Here is a 25518-nt window from a genome sequence, read left to right as displayed (position 1 = left end):
GTAGTGAAGGCATAGTCGGTAAACTTGACCAAGCATGTTAATTTTTATTTTTCATACATGTTTCGATTTAATAATCATCATCAGTGTTTTTAGTTCTAAAAGTAAATTGGTAGCTTAAAGTTAGATTTTTAAACAATATGGCAGCTTGTAAACCAGAAGAGTATGGTTTTGATGTGACATTCATCTGGGAAGACGAAAAATCTGAAGTATCTCAAGCAACAGAAGAAAATTCTGTACAGAACGCCAAAGAAATCAACAGAGATGACATCACTTGTGCAATATGTCTTTTGGTTTTGCGAGAACCAGTACAAGCCGTGAAATGTGGGCATCGATTTTGTGAAAAATGTATTGGGGAATTTCATCTTCAGAAGTAAGTGCGAACAGTAGCCAGTTCACGTCGAAATTTTTTATATTTTTGTTAGTCGTCATTTTCTTGTGTCTTCTCTGAATTTTTTTCGTTAAGCAAAGAATCTACAGCTCAAATTAATTGCATTGGAGAATTTTTTATGTTAATCATTTTATTCTAGTCCCGGAAGATGCCCCAAAGATTGGCAAGAGATTCAAGTTTTTCCTGATGTGGGTAAAAAAAGAGAAATACTCAGTTTGAAAATTCGATGTCCAAATTTTGTTGATGGATGTACGTGGCAAAATGAGCTCAGAGAGAAAGAGGTTTGTAGGTATTATTTCATTTGATATCATCTGTACGAAGAAAGAAGAAGTTTTCAAAGGTGGGGATGGCTGTTCTAGAAAAATAATCAAAAACTACAGCAAATTTCTAGTTTTGTGATCTGGCTGGCACTGTGTTAAAATCATAAGACCCTCCACTTTACGCAAATTTTTACTAAATTGGATACTTTAACTTATTCTCTCATTGGGGCCAATTTATGAAGTGAAACCATATCACCTTGGAGGGAGGGGGGGGAGAATCTACTTGATGGTATTTATAATGATTTTGATTCAAAGGGGAAGAGCCTAGGGGTAGAGGAGGTTAATCTATAAATGAGGTAGTAAACCCCTTCCATACTTGAGCTTTCGTCCAATTTTCTTATTGAGGGTCAATTTCATTTTGCAATAGATAATAACAATCCTTTATCATTGTTTTAGGTTCACCTGAAAACTTGCGGTTTTGTGACCGTTTCTTGTGAATTAGATTGTGGAGAATTCGTCCTCCGTAAAAACGTAAGAACGATTTGTTATCATTTGTGTGATATCAGAGAGGCCTGGAAAACACGATTTAAAAGACCTTAAAAAACCTTAAAGTTATGACTTCGTAACTCGGGTTTTTTTGGCCTTGATATATGAATACAAACCATGAAAACTTTCGGGATAACTTTTTGTGAGGCCCTGAAAACCCGAGTTAAAAAAAGCCCGAGTTTGGTAAACCCTAGTTACCTATTTGTGACGTCATAACTTGAGAGGTATGACGTCATTTTAGAAGATTTATAATAATTCGATTTTTTTGTGGTTACCGTTATCGTTCGAGTTAATTAACTCGGTTGATTATGATGAACCTTAATTTTTCTAGTTAGCAAACTTTTATTTTTAAGGGGCCCCTAAATTTTTCGTATTTTTGGACTTACCCCGGTGGTTGTCCTATAAATTAACCCATGTTAGTAAGTTAGTTAGTGCGTTCGTTACCAGCTATTCTCGAGATTGGCTCATTAGTTTTTTCTGATTTTTTTCACAAAGATGTGTAACTATAAACCCTCGAATGTGACGGAGCCCGATTTTCGAAAAAAAAAGATTTTGGGGCAAATTTGGGCCAAAAAACGACTAAAAAACTATCATTAATTGGATCATTAATTTTTTCTGATTTTTTGCATGAAAGTAGGGTACCATCGTAGGTAAAAGATGGCTCAAGCAGATCTTTGCAAAAAAATTTTGTTGGCTTTAAAAATGCATGTTTGTTTATAAGAATCACTATTAATAAGCATACATCAATGGTCTTAGTCAAATTACTCAATTTTTTTATGAGATGGATGTTTTTTTTGCTCATGAGGGCTTACTTTTGAAGAATATGTGTGTTTAGACAGGAAATTTCTGTTGCTTAGCGTGTTTTTATAGAGAAACTGGCCAAAGTCTATATTTTTTATAAGCACATTATCAATTTCTTAGGTATTAGCTTTTCTCGAGATTGGCTCTTTGATTCTTTATGATTTTTTGCACAAAGATGCATAACTATAAACCCTCGAATGTGACGGAGCCCGACTTTCAAAAATCCATGAAAGTAGGGTACAATCATAGGTAAAACATGGCTCAAGTAGATTTTTTCAAAACAATTTTGTTGGCTCAAAAAACGCATGTTTATCTATAAGAATTACTATTAATAAGCATACATCAATGTTCTTAGCCAAATTACTCAATTTTTTGATGAGATATATGTTTTTTTTTGCTCCCAAAGTCTTGAATATGAAAAAGTATTTCAAGAGCATGAAATTTTGGTTTCTAAACGTTTTTTTTATAAGAAACAAACGACTAATTTTAATAGATCGTCACTATTTATGTTCTGAATGATTGTTAAATGGTCACGCTCACGTAGATATCAATTATGAATGTGTTACTTGACTCCGATTTTTAAGATGCCCGAAAGACCCGAGGTTGAAAAACTCGAAAAATCTGTAAAAGTGACTCCTTACGCAAATCGAACATTTGCTTCAATAACGACAACAGTGGAAATAACTTACTCTTGTCTCCCGAATAGACAGGGGAGGGGTCCGAATAAGCAGGGGGTAGGAAAATTTTCTAAATTCTAATAAGAGAATAAGAGGGGGTTAATTTGAATTTTGTTTAACTGATATCAATTTCAAAAACAAAAAAGAAACTTTAACAAATGAACACGTAAATAAGAACCAACTTACTAACAAAAAGGAAAATTTTATTAAGTTTAAGGTCTATCTACACTGTAATAAAATATTGAATTATTAGAATTTAAATTAGCGGGGGGGGGGTCTCAATAAGAGCGTGGGGATGGATTTTTTTTCTTTTAACAATTAGTGGGGGGGAGACGTCTATTCGTGAGACAAGATTAGTATTTCAAGGGATTTTTTGGATTGAATCCCATCTCATAACATCTTATAATTCTACAATTGCAGACATAATTATATGGTTGATTACATTTAGCTTAGATTTGTAAAGGACGATTGTAATCGCCCTGATGTAAACAAAAATTTCTATTGGTTGAAAGAAATATTTTGATTGGTTAACAAAATATTGTACGAAATTTTTAAGCCAATCAAAATAAGAGTGTCAGTCGAATGTTTTCGATCGCCTGAGGGCGATTTTAACAGTGTAGATATACAAGTCAAATCTCGTTTTTGAAATCGAAAGTAAATGTTTGACTCGCTTACCTTTATAATCTCATTAGTTTCCTTACATTTTGTCTGAATAGGAGAGATTTTAGAATTTTTTCAGGCTACATCCCATCCCCTTCCTACGGTGGCCCAGAAGGGTCAATGAATCTTTGTTTTTATACTAAGAATCTTTGTTTTTTTACTAAGAATCTTTGTTTTTTTACTAAGAATCTTTGTTTTTTTACTAAGAATCTTTGTTTTTACTAAGAATCTTTGATTTTTGGTAAGAATCTTTGTTTTTTTACTAAGAATCTTTGTTTTTACTAAGAATCTTTGTTTTTACTAAGAATCTTTGTTTTTACTAAGAATCTTTGTTTTTACTAAGAATCTTTGATTTTTGGTAAGAATCTTTGTTTTTACTAAGAATCTTTGATTTTACTAAGAATCTTTGTTTTTACTAAGAATCTTTGTTTTTTAATAAGAATCTTTGTTTTTTACTAAGAATCTTTGTTTTTACTAAGAATCTTTGATTTTTGGTAAGAATCTTTGTTTTTACTAAGAATCTTTGATTTTACTAAGAATCTTTGTTTTTAATAAGAATCTTTGTTTTTTAATAAGAATCTTTGTTTTTTAATAAGAATCTTTGTTTTTTACTAAGAATCTTTGTTATTCTGATCGATGGCGTATCGGCGGCCACTCAAGGTAAAGCTCTGATCGGAGAGCTTGGAAGTGGCCCTTTGATGTGCCGACATAACTAGTCGGGTTCTAGCTCCGAAAAGCTTTCCGACTAGCACAAAAGCGACGACCACAGATATCTAAGCCCGAAGGGCTAGATATGCAACTTTAAGCTTTCTCCAGTGAAGCAAAAATTTGACTTTTTAAATTTCGTGCCGATGGATAGGATCTAGCATTTTACTTGTTTTCGGAGCGCGAGATCAAAAAACGTAGGCGGCAAACGCTACTTCACATCTCTCAAACCGGTGAAATTGCATATTTTAGTCACGTGACTCTGGTAGGAAATCCTTCGGAAGATGAGCTTCACTTTTTGATAAAAGCCGCAAATCTAGCCCTTCGGGCTAGATATCTGTGGCGACGACTGGCGGTTCCCAAGAAAGGCTAGATAGACCGTCGTCCCAAATTCTAAAAAGGTCTTGAAACAGGTTTTCGTAGGGCACCCCTGATCAGGGCAAATTGTTGGCGTTTTCCTGTTCCTAAAAAGTGATATATCCCTTAACTTTAATCGAATAACTAAAAATCGATTTACTCGGCAACTGCAGGACGTTAGAGTGGCGATTTTTTTTTGTAAAATCCGCTATCTATTAGCAACAAATTAGCAAAAATTTACCCTGATCTCAACGATGTCCTACGAATCGACACATTTCACTACCTCGGCCGCTGGTCTAAGCATGGTCTAAGTTAGGTAACTGTTCTCCAGTAAAAAAAGTGAAGCAAAAAGTTGAAATTTTAAATTTTGTGCCGATGGATAGAATTTAGCACGAACCTTTAAGGTAATAATGAGCATTGTTATCAATAATTTTTTAGTGGGAAAAACTAAGAAAAAGCAAATGAAAATCTGCAAAACGGTGATTTCGGGTATATTCAGACGGAAAAAATGTCCTCAAAAATCGGACTTAGTCACATTTTTACTCTCAGGTCTCTAATAGACGGTGGGTCTGGAATGAAATTTGGCCTCTCCTAGGTTCGTTTAGCGTAAATACTGCTATTATAAGTACAAAGTACGAGGTAAAATTACTCTGAATATTAAAAGAAGGCATATTTTAACTAGATTCTTTGCCTTTCTTTATATAATACTTTCCCCAGAGCTACTTGATCTAAATAGAATTTAAATAGAATCTAAATAAATTCCCCCTCTAAGGGGAATCGTTTAAAAGAGGGGGGCGTTTATATTTTTTTTAAAAAAGAGGGCGTTTATTCGAGAGGGCGTTTATTGGAAGTAATACGGTATAGGATAAAATATACCTTACTAACTTACTAAGTTAACGTTGACGCTTCAAAGTTGTCGTTATTGAAATCTTTTTCTTTGAATCACCCATTTCACGTATTTAAATATAAAATCGTTATATACATGTCCAATAATAATAATAGAATAAAACTCACTTAAAATATCCAAATGACAATGTGATTTCCTCGAAGGACGCTCCCCTGTAAATTACCCAGAAAAAGTAGAATCACCTCTATGGCTCACTATGGCTCGGTAAGGTAAAAGTGAGCGTGAGGGGGTTGCGTCAATCAAATTGAAATTTCGGGAAACAGGGGCTGGAAAACAACTATTGATGTCAGTTTATGAAGAGAGAACCCCCTGGAAACCTTCAATAACCCCCTTGGAAAATCTGAAAAAGGAACAAAAACCCCTTGGAAAATCAAGGCTCAGACCCCCTGGAAAAGTTCGTCAATACCCCTGTATGGTTTAAAAATGGAATAGCCCAATTCGGATGTGCTTATAACGAAATATGTCATTTTTTGGCTATGGAAAATGTCCTGGAGAATAAAAATCTAACGAAATAAAACTGAACACGGAATCATTTTGTGGAGACAAAAAATATTTTATTTTAGGTCATAGAAAGGGTAGAAATCCTCCAAATCTAATTAAGAATATTCAAACAAGAACTTAAGTTCTCTTAAAAAGTGTTATTTCATCAGGCGAGCTTAGAATTTCTTTTCAATTCATTTACAAAAGAAATGTAACTGAAAGAATTAGCCTTTAACGATCAATTACAGATGGATTGAACTCCTGTTTTATTATAACTTCATGTTTGGATAATGCTCGAAAATTCATAATGGTGGATTTTGGGGTTTCCCCCAATTTTTCGACCCCTTACTGAAGAGGAAATTGTTTTTAGCGTAAAAAGTAGATTCAGGCCTCCCAGACGAAATTTCCAAATTCATTTATGAATTTTATGCCAAAATTTCCATTATTTTATGATATTTTATGCCAATTTGTCTTAAATTATGCTATTTTATGTCAATTTTATTTAGTATTCCTATAAAATCAAAAATATTTGATCATGTACCGTCCAGAAAAGAATTAAAAATGAAGAGTTTTATAGCTCCTGAATCCCAAAATATCTTTTAGTCGCCTTTTACGACACACCAGGAAAAGTGGCAGGAACATTTTTTTCTTCTCTCACTGCAGGGAAATAAAAAAAAATAAACAGACGAAATTTGAAATTTTATGCTAGTTTATGCTTGTTACTTATATCTTATGCTATTTTCTGAAAAATTATGCCAATAGTGAAATTTTATGCTTTTCTTTTTTTTATGCCGTCTGGGAGGCCTGCATATTATACATCAAGCGATCAGAAATTTTATGCTGATATGTCTACTTTTTACGCTAAAAAATTCTCTTCTCCAGTAAGGAGTCGAAAAAATTGGAGAAACCTCCAAAATCTACCATTATGAATTTTGGACCATTATCCAAATAAAGCAACCAAGTTTTTATGGACCGATATTATGCTGTATTTTCATTTCCAGAAAGAAATTGAAAGAGCCTCATCAGAAAACCACGAGTATAAGACAAAAAACAAAGATATGAAATATGTATATTGAACTTATTCTCGAAGTCCGTACTCTAATAATGTCAAGAACAAATTCTTGGCACCATTCCAGGTTAATTCTCTATGTAAGTTTAATTCACTCAGAACGTAATCAAAATATTCAAAATAACAATCGAATTCGGTATCTTCATCTAACGAATTGTTCACATACCATTCCATTTCTAGAAGGTCATTGTTGTCCACTGGAATTTTCTGGTCTGTTTTCCCATGCTTCGGAAAAACATAAAGTGAGTTGGGCCGACCATTTACTTCTGAGAAGTTGGAATTCCTAATGTAATGAGAATTCCAATGCTCCATGAACTCCTCGAGATTATTTTTGATTAAAGGGTGGAAGCAATACCATGCACAAGCTTTATGAAGAGGATCTCCAGGATTGTAGATTTCATCCACAAGTGTTTGGAAAAACTGAATCATATAACCTGTCTGCGACTTTCGTAGCTGCGACCACCATGCTTCTATTCGTTGGTTGTTGTGTGATGTTCCATAAATGTGAGCTTTTATGCCAGAAAAGTCATCAACATGGTTCCGTCTTAAGTAAGACTGCATGGCGGCAGCAATTCCATTCTCTGTACCACAATCCGTTCGAAGACGCAAGGGAACAAATCCGTTTTCCTGAATTTTATCTACAAATATAGAAGCTATTCGTATTGGATCATTGTTCGATGGAAGTAACCTTAACCAGATCAGCTTTCGACTGTAACCATCTATGCATCCATGGATGGGGAAGCCAAAAGGCTTTAACTTATCATATCCATCAAAATGCCAGCAACCATTTGGACCCAGAGAGTTGTACACTCTCCTTCTTAGTTTTCGGGTTCTACGTTGGTTCACAGCTTCTGGGTCGACTTCTTTCGCCATTTCCATTACACGATTGCGGGACACAAAAATACCTCGGGAAATCCTTAATTGGTGCCACATTGAACGATAACCCATCTGAGAACACGGGCCCATTGTTTCAATTTGTACTGCATTTCTCAATTCATTTTGACTCACTAAACGATTGTTCCGACTAAGGCCTAGATCCCTGAGCCGTCTCTTTAGTGTCGAAAGGCTAATTTCGATGCCATTAAGTTTTAAATGTTCCAAAATTTCTGCATACTCGTATCCGCCTTTAAAAAGGGCAGCAATGCTTTCCTCTTCACGTGTTGATGGGACTTTATTACCACATTTGTGACAGTGCAATCCTTGCAATAATTCAGCTCTGCAATATACGCATTTCATTTTCGCTTTTAATGTTTATTTTTTATTATTTTCCTGAAAAAGATAAATTAATCCATGTAATGGTTAGAAAGTACTTTTATTCCAAACGTTAGATCATTAATGCTAAAACTGAACTCTGAAAGTAAAAGTGCATCAGCCTCATCAAGATACTTTGTTAGACATCCTACTACCGATCATAACATGAAATGATAGACTTGCACAGCGATGCAGAGTGGATTTTCATGTGGGTTTATATTTAAACATCATAAAATAAAAGCATATAGAGAAAAATAACATTCAAGTTAATCAAAAGACTTTTTAATGTCTAGCTTGGAGGATCGTATAAACTGGATAAAATATTAACAAAATATCAAAATTGTTTAAGACCAAAAAATAAACAAAAACAAAACTAATATGGGTACTTTAACCAACGATGTAAAAATAATAGATATCCAACTTGCCTTGATTCTTAAAAAACATCCGTGTTATGGTTGTAAAAATATTAATGACATTTTGCATCGTAAAAAGTGCAATTAAATAAAAATTTGCTTCATCCACAACCTTCTATAGGACAGAATTGATAACGTGATGTATATTTTTCCTAAATTTGGGTTAGAAAAAGTGTATTTTCCTATAGCCTACAGCCTGACAGCAGGAATTTTTTAATTAGATATTGTTGTTCTATAAACATTCATCTGTTTATTTTGTATCAGGCAACCTTCATGCACTTTTCATTCGTGAGATATCGCAGTTCAAAGCACAGATATATTTTTCATTTAATCCAGATCAAGCTTAAGTGGTATCAGGCCGATCCGTATTCAATTTTCCTAAAGATTGGTACCTTTATTTTTTTAAATTAAATTCAAAATCTGCAGTAAATAGCAATACAAATTTTCTATCATTTCAGTGGATGTCAAAAAGTGTGTCGAAATCGAGCTAAAAGCATAACACGCACTGCACACACAGCTTTTTAATAGAGAGTTGATTTCAAAAGGAAAACAATGGTTGCTCTCTTGGGAGCAAGTGCCTTCTAGAGGTAGTTGGTTATCTTTACATCGTTATTTTACATCGTTGCTTTAACTAAGGGTTAAAAAAAAAGCCACGCGTTATTGGGGTCTTGTTAAGATTTTCATATTGGTGGATTTTCCCCAAATTTCACACCATGCCTGGGGAAAAATGTTTTTTAGGGTGATTAAAAGTCGGGATCATGATCTGAAAAATGGTTCAACTCTGAGATACAAAGCACTTTTGATTTCCAAATTTTTGAGCCTCAAGAGCAAAAGGCACCAATTGAAAATATAGCATAAATTATAAGAGTTAAAACAAAAATTATAAAAAAGCTATAAAAAATAATGGTTACAATAACAGCTTTATTTGCAACTCAAAATTAAAAACATCTCTATAAGAAGAATTGTAATAAGACTAAAAACAATAAAAACAATAAAAAACATCCAAAACATCACAATTTTTAATTTGCATCATACTTAGCTAATAACTTTAATTAACTGTCCCCTGGGAGAATTTGATTTTTGTTTCGATTAGTTCAAATTGCATGCAGCTTTTGATAGGATTTGAAATAGAATTCGATTTTGTGCTCGTTGAAAATATATTGATGAGTGGAACATTGACATATAAAAACGTTATAAAAAAGATTTGAAAATCAAAAATATTTACTCAGTCAAAAAAAATACAGCTTGAAGTTTATCACTGAGCGACTAAGTTTCGTAAAGTTTTTGTATGACAATGTTCCACTCACGCATATCTTTTCAACGAGCACAAAATTGTATTCTAATTCAGTCCTATCAAATGTGACAGCTTATTGTTTCCAATGCGGAATATTTTGAGACAGATTTTAGTTTATACAATAGTTATGCAATACTTTCATTGTTATCAGCTTCTCTATGATACTCTACATAATACTATATACATTTAAAAAATATTAAAAACATTTAGTTTCGTTTTTTGGCTTTTAAGGCTATATACATTTAAAAAATATTAAAAACATTTAGTTTCGTTTTTTGGCTTTTAAGGCAAGACCAATTTAATTTATTGTTCTACGGGCCCGACCGACCCTGTCTTTGCCAGAAAGAAAAAAATAATAATATAGGCATTTTAATTCTAAAATACCACTTTTGTTAATCTTTTAAAAAAGAAAACTTCTGAACGAATATTTACCGACTCCAATTTATCAATCAATTAACCCAGTTAATCAACGTCTTAGACATTTAGACATTTTCGGTAATCAAAAGCAAGGGTTAAAACAGGGAGAAACTTTGCTTTAGTATTTTTTTGAATTCGAAATTATTATTTTTATTATCCCGACCGACCGACCCATATTTGTTTTACCATCTGCCCGTAGAACAATAAATTAAATTGGTCTCGCCTAAAAATAATTCAGTATATTCCAAAAGCTCCGATTTTAACCTTAAAAAATGAAAAAATTATTTGGCACGTTTTTATACACTACTCCACAAAGAAATAAGCTATACTAAAAAGCAATATCTCATTATTGGAAAAATAATCTTAATAAGCAGAATATTTTAAGTTTAACATAAATGAAAAAATTATTCAAAATGAATATAAAAAAATAAAAACCAAAAACATTGAATTGAAAAAGCGAGATCAATCCTTGTGAAGGCTGTGTACAAAATTTCAGATCAAACTCTAATGAGCTATATGGGAACTAAGAGTAGGACCATGGAAACAACCTTCAAAGTCTCATATTTTTGTCAAAATACAGGCGTATCTTTCCTTTTTTCTTCATTTTTCATCTTCATTCTGAATAATTTTACCTTTTTTTTTGAACTGATAATCATCTTTCCAATGAGGTAATACTTTTTATTATAGCTTATTTCTACGCAGATAAGTGTATAGAAAGGTCCCGACCGTTGCCGGAATTTTTGGAATATACTTAAATACCACCTCTTCAGGGTAAGAAGCACTTAAAAGTGCTGATTGCAATAAATGATAAGTAAAACAAAAATGAATAACAAAATTAAAAAGACCTTCAAAAAGCTAAATATAAAACCTAAACCTTAAAAGGGTTAATTTTGTTCAACAAGAATAAATGAAACCAATAAGAACTAAGCAACTGATAAGAATAAATAAAACCAACCAAAAAAGTTCACGTTGCTCATCAGTTCATAGACCGTATTTAACCATTTGTAAACCGAAAGGTTCCTGGGAATTGAAGTATATTGGTAAAGTCTTGCATCAGGTCACTTTGCAAGGTGTACCCTGTCGACAACATCAATACTGAACTGCAGGTTTGGGCTCTTGGCATCCTGGGATCTTGATTATCAATGAATTCAATGGTAATTGCTTCTGGTAGAAGATCGCCACCAGTGACGAATCTCAGAAATAAAGATAAATCTTTTTTAGATAAAGTTTTTAAATATTTAGTTAGGAAGACAAACACTCTAACTTTTTCAGCGGTGTCTTGAACTGTGACAATCGAATTAATAGTACCACGAACAGTTGGAGATCTTGTTTTGTAAAATGCTTTTAAATGATCAATTGTATCAAGAGGTAGCTTCTTGAATTTTATGAGGATTTCTCCAAGACAGTTGGCAATGTAGCGAGGTTTCTGAATTAGCTCGGCATGAGCTATTTCAATGAGAAGCTCGTCAACATTTTGAGCTGTTGGAACTCTCTTCGAGTTATAGTCATCCATCATTTGCATTAAATCTTCCTTGATTTCATCAAAATCTTCTTTCCCCACCTTTTCAATTAAGTCCTTTTCGTCCAAAGCAACAAAATTTTTGAATGAAGCCAATAACACATCTGATGTAATCTGCTCCTCACCAAACAAGCATGAGGACATAAAGACCAGTGAAAACTGCAAAGGAAAGTAGCCAACATCCCTTTTTATGAGATACACAAGCATTTTGCCAATTGCGTTCCACTGCTCACGTCCCATATCATGTCTGATGGTTGGTATCTTTTCCTCTCTTCCTGTTGAACTTATTAGCAATTCATCGAAAAATAAACAAAACGCTTCTCGTGTTACACCAATGCCAATTCCAAATTCTTCACACCCATTAGGGGCAATGATTTTAACGTCTAGCTCATTACATAGTATGTTGGGCTCGCTGAAAAGTTCAATCAGCTGAGTTTTGATATTCAATCTATTCAATTTCACTTTTCTTTTCACTACCACTTCGTCTTCCATTACACTGTTATTCAATCCTGATGGGTAGTAGGATAAAAATTATATTATGATTAGATAGGTTCGATAAAGTTACAAATTTGTTTTGCTTATAACTATAAAACCATAAAGAGTACAAAGTTTGGTTGAAATTGAACAAGACTTTTCTTTGTTATATAGAAGGGGGTGTCTGAATAAGGGAGGGGGTGAATCTCCCTTAAAAAGGCTTAACTTGGCCCAGGAACCCAAGCTGAAAATTTTAGAAAAGAAATTTACCTTGGCCAGACGAAGTTCTAATTTTAGAGCTTGGTGTAAATAACCCAGCTTGGTACAGTCTGTTACATAGAATGCACCCCCCCTGAGCTTAGGGGGGGGATAAACTATTTTTGCCTGATTGGGGGTTGTATTTTTTAAAAATACTGGGGGCTAGTTTGCTAGGGGGGGCTAAGTGTTGAGTAATAGAACTGGGGGCAGGGCTGATAGGTTACAAATATTTTAAATTAGGTTAAAAATCTATGCTGTGGGGAAGGTATTGACCCCTCTTAAAAAAAGTTTTTGTCAATACATTTTTTGAGAATTTGCATGCAAAATTTCTTTAATAATTTGCTTTGTGAAGGTGGGGGCTACGTTTTTAAAATTTAGCCGGGGCTATTTGCCTTAGCCCCCCCCCCCCGAAAAATGCTGGGGGCTGGACGCCTCTGCATTCTATGCTGTTTGTTTCAGACTGAAAACCCAGAAGGGTAGGAGGTCTAACAAATGTAATGTATACACATAATTATTCATAATTATTACAACAAAAATAGTTTATGACCAGCTAGTTTGAAACGCAGGGCACAGGGCACAGGTTACAGGGCAAGTAGTTACAGGTCAGCTTTATTCAATGTAATTTAAAAGGAAAATGCTAGGAAAACACTTAAAGTCACCAAAAATATGATTTTGAATGTATTTCACCCATGTAAAGCTATTTTAAACGTCAAAATATAACCATGTGTTTTTAACACAGTCATGCTTTCGCCATTCATAGAATGTAGAGGGGTCCAGCCCCCAGCATTTTTCAAGGGGGGGCTAGCGAAAATAGTCCCCAGCTAAATTTTAAGAAGGTAATCCCGCCTTCACAAAGCAAGATATCAAAGAAATTTTGCATGCAAATGATTTTCCACAACAAAATGTCACTCCAAAACAATATTACAAGTTAGCTCGAAAGTGAAGAGTGATATTTTATTTGGGACACTCTGTAAGACTATACACCTCTACCAATGGTAAGTGAAAATTGAATAAAGACGTAGAATACCTTCTTCGTTAGTCGCATTTGGATTAGATTCGATGTTTTCATGTGGTGGCTCATTTTCTCTTTTGTTGTAGCTGTGATCACCAATCGCTTAAATTATAGAAGAATCAGGTATGGTGTTTTCAGACAAACTGTTGAAAGTTCAACCTTTCAAAAGGTTGTCCCAAAAGTTTTGTGGGACAGCAAAGATTAGAGGATTTTATAAGTTATTTGATTGAAAATATAATTTCAGTTGCTTAAGCCATTAAAACAATTTTTGAAAAACTTTTGACCTTGCTCCTGAGTTGAGTACTTTATGGTTGCAAATTGAACAACCAAGTCCCAGTCTCCAAAGGTCTTTAAATTAGGATATCTCACAATAGAATAAAAAGTATAAATAAATAAAAATCCAATTTTGCTTAAGTTCGCATAAATAATTTTTTAAGGCTAATTATGGAAAATTAATTTCAACCAAACAAAATTTTCAATTTTTTTTTAGTTTTTGACCCAAATAAGTAGATTTTGGGTATAGATTTTTGACTCATTTTAATGGCTTTTTTAATGATAAATTCCATTGAAAAAAATTGATACTCCCAATTTCTGAAATTAAATTCCCACAAAATGCACAAAATTTCACGAATGGCCAGGAATGGCCTGACTCGCGAAATTTTCTGACACTTTGCAATTTTTTTTTCAATCTGACTTTTTTATTAATTCCTTTGCTAAAAAGGGGACTGCGAGAGTTTTGAAACATTGAATCTTTTTTGAAAAATCATACCCTTTAAGAATATACATAGGTTAGGCAGCCCAAATATAACTAAAGACCTATTTTGAGGCCAGTGGGAGGAAATAACTCATTTTTTGCTGACATTTTTAGTTATGGCATCAAAAAATCATAGTCAAAAAATTTTGAAATTTTTTGTACAGTTTGCAAGAGCATGAAAAATGATAAAGAAAGACCACAACCTATATTAATTATCCGAAAATGAATAATAACACGAGGCAACATGACATCATAAACAATAATGAGGAGTCACCGAAAACTAAGAAATATTCGATGCAGAAAAAAAATATTTGTTAATTTGAGAGAAAACCTTTCAGGGAACAAAAAATATTAGGGATTTATGTTAAATTTTGAAACAGAAACTTTTAATACTTTATACGGATTAAATTTCGCGAGCCAAAAAAGTCGCGAAATTTTTTGGATTTAATTTCGCGAGTCAAGAGTTTCAGAAATTTCGCGTGGATTTAATTTCCCGATTGACCCAAAAAATGGACATATTTTGCCAAAATTACATGGTTTTGACAACTTTTTTTGCAAAAATGGTAGTTTCAAAAATTTCGTGTGGATTTAATTTCGCGAATCGATGAACCCACGCGTTTTCGCGAGTTTTAATTTTGCAAAAAGCGAAATTTAATCTTGCGAAATTTAATCCGAATAAGTTATATATAAAAACAGAAACTTTCAATATATGGAAGAAAATCAGCTACCAGCGAGACGACGTTCCCTTAATGAGGCTTGAGATAGCGGTTCATCAGGATATTCTTCACTGTTTACATAATTTTCCTGTTGCCGTTTGTCTTCCTTTTCTTTATCTTGTTTCAGGCTCTGTTGATACTGAGCATCTTGTTCACAGTGCAAACAGTCGTGTCCACGCAATACAGAGTGACTGCATTTCTGACATCTAAACAAAAAGAAAAATAATACATACTATTCCAACACTACCTTAACCCTTTGGCTAGATAGCAGGTCAATCTGACCCAGGGGGGTACATCCGCAGGGTAGTAACCCACTGTGTACTAACTCCGTTTTTCAGGTTTTACTAAAACTTTTGATACCACCATCCCTTAGTACCTGGTACTAACTAATTTGGAAAAGAAAAGTGACCCCCACCACCTATTAGTACCTGGTACTTAGCAGTTGATGCATCCAAAAATATCGATACAAAGAGAGTTTTTCAATTAATGTGCTCTAAATGAAAAAAAAAACAAAGCAAAGGCAAATTTATTTGCAGCATTGGGAAGTCTGATAGCAGTTCAAAGATTCTAAATTAGTCCAGGAAAAAATGCCTGTACTAAGTAGAATTTGTAATAGACATCCATCACCATCTATGGGTTGGTACCCTGCAATATACCCCCCTTGTCTGACCCAGAAATTTTGAGAAGCCAAGGAAATCTGTTTGGACATTTTCTATGAAAATTTGACTGAGAGCACCCTTGGCTATACTAAAATTGGTTCCAAAACCTCTAAATAAGCTAATTTAGGCTGATATAGAATATTTTCAGCCAAAGTCAAAATCATACTTTTTCAAGGTTCTCAAGGTTGCTTGGTTCAATTTCAAGGCTCTCAAGGTTTTCAAGGTCCCACCAATAGACACCCTGTACATGGTCAACAAGGCAAGGCATATTTAACATAGAAAACTCACATTTCCATGGAACGTTTGTTTGATTGACTGGATTGGTTGTTTGGTTGACTAAGTTGATTTTTAGATCTAAAAAATGAAAGTTGGTGCTGTTGGTACACAAACCCAGATTGAGCTTCTCATGCTTAACATCAAGTCCATAGTCAATAATTCAGCTGTGTAGGGGACTCAAGCACTACACTACTGTTTTTTAAATACGAAAGATTCTGAAAATTAATTTCTTGGGGGTATCGAGGGTAAGTTTTTGCAAAAAAGAAAAGGGTAGATTCCTTTTCCACACTATGAACAAGTTGTCTCAACAGGACCTCATACAGTTCTCTTCTGACAATGTAGATTTGACAAATAAAATTATTTTACACGACCAAGGGACCTTACTCCAAAACCAAATACGGTAAAATGAAGGCAAACCAAAAATTACCAATACCAGCCTTAACTGTGATTACCTTGTTTCGTCATAATTCTCTTCATCATGCGACGAGTCAGAAAAAGTATTGTACATCAACAGGTACAAGTTGATACCATTGTAACTTGGTGTACCTAAGTCTTCCTTGTAGGATTTAAGGGAAAATTCAGTATTTGTGCCAGGCAGGTTCCTTGCTATCTGGCCAGATCGATATGTCAGTTTGTAATCCTCGGCACTACCTTCCAAGTGTTGAGGGCAATATCTCGTAAGTTTATCAAATGCTGCTCTTTTGACCTGGTCATAGGTCCAATTCTTTCCGCATTTGACGGGGATACGGGTACCTATTAAAAATGTACACCATAATGAGAAAATCAGAATCTAACAGAATTATCAACATAAAACAATACATTGGTTTTAGATGTGTAAATATCATACAAAAGCAACTCAAGATACCTTAAGGTGATAGGTATACAAGTTTTAAATCGTAGCAACGCTGTGAAAAACTCCCCCAGGCCTCAAATATCAAATTAAAAAAAATGGAAAAAATCACCCTATGTGCTATGATAGTCAGTCAAGGAGGAAATGTACCAAATTTCAGACAAATCAGACCATTCCTTGAGGTATCCATGCTGCCCCAAAGTTTTAGCCTTGTTTTGGCATAAAAACTTGTTCCCAAGCCCCAAAAATCAAAATTTTCAAATAGTGAAACCACATCCCAGGCCAAAAAAAAAAAGTTGTTTCCGGAAATGCGGGTGACGAAAAAAAAACTCACCCGGCCGGCCGCAAAATATTTTATTTTTACATTTTTAGATTTTTCTTACACTCATGATTTTTCTTTTTAAGCAGAAATTTCTATCTCAGTTATAGATGATAAACAGAAAAAACTACAGCTTTTTTCGTACTAATAGTTTCATGACTTATGTGTATCGTCAATCATCAGCGAATGAACCGTTTTAAAAATATATACAATATAATGTCTTCAAGTTAAACGAATTGACGTCATTATGTCAGTCTGCGGAAACTGACAGAAGTTTATGTTTTTTTCGATGTCTACATTTAGCAATTACCTCAGTTCGTTTATTTAGCAAATTCTCATAAGGATAACAAGCAATTTCGGTTTTCTCACAGTCTCTCTTAAGGTTACCGTAACAACAAAAATTCAAAGACAGTCTCTCTAAGGGTTTGTTTTTTCACATACTCGCATCAAAGTAGAGTGAAAAGTCAAAACGTAAGAAAATTTTTGAAAAATTGAGAATTTTTTTTTAAATTAAAGAAAACTTTCGGGAAAAAATCTCTCTAGGGGTCACCTTTTCAGCAAAAATCAGTCCCTCTAAGGGTCAGGGTTCAGAGGTACTGGGTTTTACTTTGAACTTGACGAAATTTGCCAGGTTCGTGCTCTCTCAAGATTGATATATTGATGCTCTTCATTTCGTCATCACTGTTGTTGTCCTTTTTCATTCTCTTGTTTTTTGATGTAAATCTTGATTGTCGTTCCTTGTTTTTCCTCCTGGTAAATTCCTCAAAATTTAAAACTGGGGAATCATTGCACACGAACGAATCACATTTCTTTGTAATCGAATTTTCTCTTGTCCCACACTTTCGACAAAACATTTTCAAGCTGAAATTAATGAAAATTAGATATCAAAACATATTTTGAAGTATTCAAGATAATTAACAATGTCCCCTAAATTATGTGTTATATGAAAATTTTCCAACTTGCAAAACATAACCCCCCTATGCCCACCAGGTTCACATTCACCAGACCCTCACACTCGATAGTCAATAATCAACCAATGCATTGGATATTGATTGATTCGACGTAATTAAACCTTCCGAGGTGTTTCCATTTCGTCTGGATTCGGATTGTTTTGATGTCAGACTAGTGAGATGTACACCTTAATACAGGGAGACGGGGGCGGGGGTCAACATCCAGATACCAAACCCATGAGAAAAACCCTTTTTTAGAAAAAAGAGTTATCTTTCAAGTTGGTATCAATACCAATTTTGGTGGTGGTGTTAACTTGGTTCAAAAGGTCAAAAGTTAGGTTTTCGGGCTATGTGTTGGTATTATGAATGTTGACCCCCCCTGCTTTATAATAAGCATGTGCCAAGGCAGGGGCGGGCACGTCCCTGAAGCTACCCAATGTTTTGCCAATAAGTCTACATGTCTAGCTCTGACTCTTTTCGGATATACTGATATAGAGAGAGCCAGGTTACACCTATAAAATTTTTGTACACACAGTGGAGCGCGGACATTTCCGGGGGCGAAATTTGAATTACGGGGGGAATGGTGTATTTTTGGATTTTGGATGGACGGGGAACAGATGTCTAGATCTAGGAAACAGATTTTTCAATGTTAAGGTACCGTAAACCCAGATGACTTCGGCCACTTTTGACCATTTTTATTTTCGTTTGCAATAAATATGGATCGTACGAGTATGAAACTTCTTATACATCATCTTGAAGTCCCTCAAATTAATGTGTTAAAATTTCACAACCTAAAAGTATTTCCTTCGAAAGTAATGACCCGAAGAAGCCCAAAAAGTAGCAAAAGATGACTTCGGCCAGCCTCAAAATCAAATATATGAAAATATATCTGTTTGTTAGTAATTACGGCTCGTTAATTGTTCATGTATATTTTTACGATTACTAGGCAGTAAACCGGTTCGGTGGGATCGTGTTAAGTAACAACGTGCTTTTTAATTAATCGTTTTTCCGATTTCATTTTTAGGCCCTGTCCTCTTTGGAATCAGGATGGGTCAAGAAACGAAGTTTATAAGAACAAACAAATTCTGCAAGCATTTGCTTTGCGTTTGTTGTTTTACCGAAGCTGTAACGATTACATGTCAAAAGGAAAAGGGAGCAACAGAAGAACATAATAATCTACCCTACACACTTGTATCACAGAACCCGGTGGGACCTAACACGGGAAATAGCAGTAGTAAATTTCGGTTGCAAAATATGTTATAGCGGAAGAAGATTTGGGGTTTAATTAAGTCGGGGAAAAATTGTTGCGGGGGATAAACTTTTGTTAACTTTTCATAATTTCCCCCCGAATCGTTCAAGTTTATCTCCTTTTGGAAGTTCCGAATTACTCAATGGATCTTTCTCTTTCCCCAATTGAAATTTTTATCTTCTCTCCATTGGGTGCAATTCACCAATAGCTGCGACATGACCTCTCCGATTTCACTAAACTGGAAATCAAACGCAAGTGTAAAATTTGATGATACTCTGTGGTTATTGTAAAGCCGCTCGTATATTTGGACATAAACGGATGATATACACTGTCCCGGACATTTACTGACACACATAGACGTACATTTTTTATATTTCACATATAATAGTACACCCCTTTCTCAGTGACCCAGTGAAGTTTTGAAACCCACCGGGTCTGACTATAGGATCTCCAAAACTCACTAAGTGATAAGTTTTAACTTCGTCGAGTAGGAAAAAAGTAATTTCAAGTAATATTCCAAGAATTCTTAAAAAAACTAACGATTGTTGGCCGGGGTAAGACCATAAATAAGATCTATGATTTGGGTTCTATGTAATTTCTTTCACCGGGTTATCCATCAAGTGGAGCTGACCGGGTCACTGATATAGGGGTATAATAAAAATATTTGCATATAAAATCTCCTTGGATACAGTCGGGTGCATAATTCTTAGCGCTTCGATGTTGAATAAATGATTTTCCTGCCGTGTTTTAGTCAAGTTGACAATTAAGGGTCATGTCTACCTGAGAACGATCTCGATAATCGGTTTATCCAGTGGTTCCTACAAAAGACAACGAATGAACAAAAATAGGTATATTCAGGGCTTCATTACGTTAGCTCTTTAGATAGAAAGCACAACCAAATCCATCGAATATTTATTAGACATATAAAGAAATTTACAGTTAATGTTATCTCATAACTTAATAAGCGGGGTGGGGGTTATAAAATTGTCCTAAGTGGAAAATTAATTAGCGGCCCCCCAGCCATTAGGTACCCGAGAGTACTTACTTGTACACTATTCTGCACTTTCACGGTATCCCTCCTTTTTATGTCATTATATTCCGCTACTCGTCATTGATACTACCTAGAACGCAAATGTTAATGTCAAAATCCTGTAAATTAGAAGATGTAACTTTACTTTATCTATGTTGGCAGATGTTGGGATAAATTTTTGTCATTTAGTAGTCAACGGCCTAAAATAGGGGTGCATGACAGAATTTTTTTACTAGACGAAAGATACATATTAAAATGGTATAAAGGATGACGATAAAACCAGGTGAAAACATTCGAGAACGAAATACCTTTTCCTAATTGTATGCCGTCCAATATGACGATGCGTTGACTTCTTAATCCGGGATACTTGATAGCTGTACCATTATTCGATGTGTCGATTTGGAATATCTTGAAAGAAAAGCAAGATACTCAAATTATTTTAATCTTCAACCGGCAAAACCACATTTAATACCGATCAAATATGAAACGGTTGGCACACAACAGCGTTTCAAAACCTTTTCTAACATTTTTAAATGTCCATCATGTGGCGCTAGAAGATTTTTACAATCCCTGAACCGGCGAAACTCTGGATTCATTGACTTAAATCAAATCAAAATACCTTACGTGTCCGCCGCCTTAGGTGGATTAAACTCCGTGGAGTAATTAAAAACGGTAAATTCGTGATTTTCATGAATTTTGGCCCTTTTCGCGAAACTTAGTTCTTGCTAAATTGAAAATCCATAATAACTAAAAAAATTGGTGCGTATTTCCTTAGTTGTGAGAAAGGGGTGTAATGTGTATTCCCTTCGTTGTGAGAAGTTGTGAGAAAGGGGTGTAATGTGTATTCCCTTCGTTGTGAGAAGTTGTGAGAAAGGGGTGTAATGTGTATTCCCTTCGTTGCGAGAAAGGGGTGTAACGTGTATTCCCTTCGTTTTGAGAAAGGGGTGTAACGTGTATTCCTTTCGTTGTGAGAAAGGGGTGTACAACGTGTATTCCTTTCGTTGCGAGAAAGGGGTGTAATGCGTATTCTCTTCGTTGTGAGACAGGGAAATAGGAAAGCTCACATACACACACTCGCACGAGACAGGGATGTAATATGGTATTTCCTTCGTTGGAACCAGAGAGGCGGTCACCCAGAGAGGCGCGAGAGGCGGGGAGAGCTGAAATGCTATTTGCATGAGGCAGGGATATACGTATCTTAAAATGATACTTCTTCGGGAAATTCTCGTATCTTTCCTTCCCCTTTTTACGTTGCCTTATAATATACATCTTGAATTAATGCTTGTGAAAGAACATGAAAGAGCAAGCTTTTAAACTTTCATCCCGCACACTTTTATCGATCGTGATATAAAGAGGCCCTTAAAAATATCCTTGAACTCATTTGCATGTCAATGAACTTCATGAAGTAACTCTCGCAGGAAATCTACAAAATGTGACGTCATTCTAATTAGATCGTGCAATAGTTTAACAACTTAATCGATTGACATGAATATTTCAAGTTGTCAACATAGACTTATTATCCAAAATAAGCTAAAAAATAGGGTCAACTTTAAGGGGTTATAGCTCGTCAAAGATTCATCATTTTTCAAAAAGATTTCGTACACTTTACAATTGGTCTATATGCAGCACTGCTGTGTAAAATTTTTACAGATATCTTTCTGCAATCTTTTATAATCACGGTTTCAAAAAAGACGGTCAAAGATTTCCGTTTTTTGCCCCATTTTCGCGAGGAATAAATATTCTTGTTTTTTCTATTGTACCATCCGAAAGACCTTTATTGTGGCCAAACGTGTAGAAAAAATGAATGTGATTCATTCATTCTATAAAAAGTTACAGCCCTTCAAAGTCGGCCGAAGTTAACAGAGGGTGGCCGAAGTCATCTGGGTTTACGGTAACAGATCAAATTTTCCAGGCAAACTATAGCTGGGGAACAGATGTTTTAAAAAATGTCCTTGCCCTCGGTGGATGCTTTCGAGGATTCAACAAACTTCTTAAGGACCCTGCCGACGCACCGGACTGTCCGGTGTATTTGTCCGGTGGCAAAAAGTATCCTTTCGCTACACCGGATGCAATAAGTCCGGTGTCAGTCCGGTGTTGCATACATGGAATTTTGGACGCCGGACATTTACGAAATACAAAATTAAGAAACACCGGACGCACCGGACTGGTCATGTCCGGTGTTTTGATTGTCCGGTGGAAAAAATATCCTTCTCCGACACCGGACATCCGACTTCCTTAAGTCCGGTGTAAAGATTTCCGGTGGTAAACAAAATTCTTATTTTACACCGGACTTTCGCGTGTCCGGTGTTCGTTAAGTCCGGTGCGTCGGCAGGGTCCTACTTCTTATTGTCAAAGCAGGTCAAAGCCAGGTTTCCAGGCTCACTTGCCCCCTCCTGTCTGTCAAGACAATAAATTCGATCATCTATCACTAGCCCATATAATATGTAAGTATTCATTCAATTCCAGTAAACTACAAATCAGGTATCAAGGAAAATCCAAGAAATGAACTACTACCTGTGACTGTAGACATGCACGTGCTCACCTTTTAGCAGTGCCTCTGTTGTTTTCGAGAAAGGAAGAACAGATAAGGCAGAGAAATAAAACAGACCGAAAACTTATTCGGCTTTTGCTCTCGTCGTTCAAAGGCGCAAAGTAAAAAAATTGGTCTGTAAAATACACAAAATGAAGATGTAAGGTTTACCGGGTGCCGAAACAGTTTAACCGTCAGCCGAAGCGAAAAAAACAAAGATTCTTAGTAAAAACAAAGATTCTTAGTAAAAACGAAGATTCTTAGTAAAAACAAAGATTCTTAGCAAAAATCAAAGATTCTTAGTAAAAAATCAAAGATTCTTAGTGAAATCAAAGATTCTTAGTGAAATCAAAGATTCTTAGTAAAAACAAAGATTCTTAGTAAAAAAAAACAAAGATTCTTAGTAAAAAACAAAGATTCTTAGTAAAAACAAAGATTCTTAGTAAAAAAACAAAGATTCTTAGTAAAAAACAAAGATTCTTAGTAAAAACAAAGATTCTCAGTAAAAAACAAAGATTCTTGATAAAAGCAAAGATTCATTGACCCTTGTGGGCCACCGTACCTTCCTCAAGGTGTAACTTTTTTCTCTAGGGTCTACGCTTTACTTTTGCTTTGATCATCTGTTATGTACTGACTAATAATGGCAAAAGTTGCAGATCAAATAAAATATATAACAGCCTTAAGTAGTCTATTGTATTCATCACACTTGTATGGTTTATGACGTCATTCCCCTATCATTTCAATGTTCGTCTCATTTATCCATGTTCATTATGCCACATTATCGTAATCTCGGGAGAAACAACCCTCACCTGCGGATAGGCCCCGTAACGGAGTGTTGTTTCTTCCCAGAGCCCGCTTTTCGCCCTTAGTGGTCTACTGATCACTATTCTGTTCGCACGCACTTTAAAAAACGAAAACTTATTTTTTTTCTAGATATATTTAGGATTTTTCTCTTCTTTTTTTTAAATGTAAATATTTACCTTCAGAGACTTATTATATATACTGATATATACCAGATTATTGGTGGCAAAAGAGAACAAGAAAAAAAAAAAAAAAAAAAAAATTATGCTTAGAGCTGTTAAATTGATTTACTTTAAGCGAGACAATAATTTCACAGCTGTTTTAAAACGCATGCGTAAAACATTTTGTTTTTTACTACAACGATTTTGATAGTAAAATAAGTGTCCTGAATTGAAATTGCACGGCCTTAGTAACAAAACAACGATAAAAAAATTTAGAGAGGTAAGGTTCACACGACCATTTTACTCGACTTTATAATTCCCTCTAGCTGCTCTAATCTTGCCATAATTTATCAGAGACAGATCCGCATCGGAGGGTGTAAGGTAATAAGCCATCAACCTTGCCCTTCTACGACTAAACGAAAAAATGGGCAAAGTGAAAATTAAAAATTTCTGAGTGAACACTACAGAAGGTTCTTTCTTGATTTTGTCGGAAATAAGCGATCGCCAACAGTGTGTTTGAAACACGCTGACCTAGTTTTATAGTTTCGAATGTTTTTATAAGTTTCGAAAAGAATAGCGATTGAGTGTTCTTCAATTCTATTTTTGACCATATAATTAACGCGGAATAACATGGTATTCTCCGGTGACTTTGGATTAATAACCCTCGTTTCATTGAAAACACTTCAAAATATAGGGCTATTTTGAAATGTTTTCAATGAACCTCGGGGTTATTAATCCCAAATCACCCTCTAAACCATGTTATTACTAGTACTAATATTTTAGTTTACGGATTCTTCTTTAGATAACAAATCACGTGGATACAATATGTCCAATGATCTCCTCTTGTGAATACAAAGACTCAGGATGCTACTTTAAGGTAAATTTTTCTTATGTTAAAGCTGCTTTTTTCAATTTCCAAAGGAATGAAATGAAAATTTCCGAATAATTCGAGAGACGAACTAAGCTGGACGGCTAAAAAGGACTCTGCAAGGAGTCTTTCGTGGATAAAGTGTTAGCTTTATTTTGTCTTATTTTTCAAAGTAGCTGTACCGCAGCACTATCCGGATTTTTGTCATTTTGGCCCGTTTGAGTGTTAAGGGAACGTTTGGATTGTTTAAAGTAAGTACGGTAAAGTATAGAGGTTAAAAAACTGTTATATTATTTAAAAAGCTAAGATTCTTTAAATTGATTGGTTTCAGGGCACCAAATTACAACTGGACAATCATATGGCACAATCGGCCAACATGCATTTGTCTCTTGAAATGAAACGTGAGATTTTCAAAATGAAAAAAGAATTCGATCAAAAGTTGACAGCGAAAGATCTCGAAATTCAACAAATGAAAAATGAATTCGTTGAACAGTTGAAAGAAAGGGATAACGAAATCGGGAAATCCGAACTTGGTCAGGTCTTGAAAACAAAAGACCAAATTATTAAAGCTAATGACAATGGTTCTGTGTGGGTAATCCGTCAGCATTTGAGCACGGCTTATTCAAGGACATAACTATGAATGATAGTGTTGCAATAAGATTTGTAATGAATTAATTTTCTAGTCATTAATTGGTGCAAATGTCATTATATATTACGTTTTCGTCTTCTTTTTAGAGTAAATGTATGAAGAGTTTATAAAGATTAGAAATACGGGGGCGTTGGAAAATTTCCAAATTTAGTTTGAAAACCTCGAACAAAGACCAAAACAACGTCTAGTCTGTCCAAATCTTCTGACGACTGGACGGC

At 34.8% G+C, this 25518-nt stretch overlaps 2 protein-coding genes and 1 long non-coding RNA gene across 3 annotated transcripts; 1 reads left to right on the top strand and 2 right to left on the bottom strand.

Moving 5' to 3' along the window:
* Window positions 1–25462, top strand: LOC136824001 (TNF receptor-associated factor 4-like). The gene is made up of 5 exons (XM_067080160.1): window positions 1–370; window positions 528–669; window positions 1105–1179; window positions 24586–24660; window positions 24983–25462. Exons 1-5 carry the CDS (start codon window positions 138–140, stop codon window positions 25283–25285), a joined length of 828 nt encoding a protein of 275 aa, XP_066936261.1. The 5' UTR covers window positions 1–137; the 3' UTR covers window positions 25286–25462.
* On the bottom strand, window positions 10874–17231 carry LOC136823865 (uncharacterized). Its single transcript, XM_067080021.1, has 6 exons — window positions 17078–17231; window positions 16346–16646; window positions 15906–15971; window positions 14971–15164; window positions 13504–13590; window positions 10874–12253 (listed from the first exon to the last, which is right to left on the bottom strand). Exons 2-6 carry the CDS (start codon window positions 16399–16401, stop codon window positions 11220–11222), a joined length of 1437 nt encoding a protein of 478 aa, XP_066936122.1. The 5' UTR covers window positions 16402–16646; window positions 17078–17231; the 3' UTR covers window positions 10874–11219.
* On the bottom strand, window positions 19746–20824 carry LOC136824003 (uncharacterized). The gene is made up of 3 exons (XR_010849087.1): window positions 20600–20824; window positions 20307–20382; window positions 19746–20079 (listed from the first exon to the last, which is right to left on the bottom strand). It is a non-coding gene; the product is annotated as an uncharacterized lncRNA (long non-coding RNA).
* Window positions 25463–25518: the final 56 nt, after the last annotated feature.

Source organism: Clytia hemisphaerica, unplaced genomic scaffold, assembly GCF_902728285.1.
Source record: "Clytia hemisphaerica strain Z4C2 unplaced genomic scaffold, Clytia hemisphaerica genome assembly, whole genome shotgun sequence".
Taxonomy (NCBI): domain Eukaryota; kingdom Metazoa; phylum Cnidaria; class Hydrozoa; order Leptothecata; family Clytiidae; genus Clytia; species Clytia hemisphaerica.
The sequence above is the reverse complement of the archived record's forward strand: the minus strand, read 5'-3'. Positions and strand labels throughout refer to the sequence as shown.

Bases quoted from the DNA above. Each gene is read 5' to 3' on its own strand.
- LOC136824001 (XM_067080160.1), top strand. From the start codon at position 138: ATGGCAGCTTGTAAACCAGAAGAGTATGGTTTTGATGTGACATTCATC. The intron at 371-527 runs GTAAGTGCGAAC...ATTTTATTCTAG, and splicing joins GGGGAATTTCATCTTCAGAA to TCCCGGAAGATGCCCCAAAG. The intron at 670-1,104 runs GTTTGTAGGTAT...TCATTGTTTTAG, and splicing joins ATGAGCTCAGAGAGAAAGAG to GTTCACCTGAAAACTTGCGG.
- LOC136823865 (XM_067080021.1), bottom strand. From the start codon at position 16,401: ATGTACAATACTTTTTCTGACTCGTCGCATGATGAAGAGAATTATGAC. The intron at 15,165-15,905 runs GTGAGTTTTCTA...CTTTTTGTTTAG, and splicing joins AACAAACGTTCCATGGAAAT to ATGTCAGAAATGCAGTCACT. The intron at 12,254-13,503 runs GTATTCTACGTC...ACTACCCATCAG, and splicing joins AAATGCGACTAACGAAGAAG to GATTGAATAACAGTGTAATG.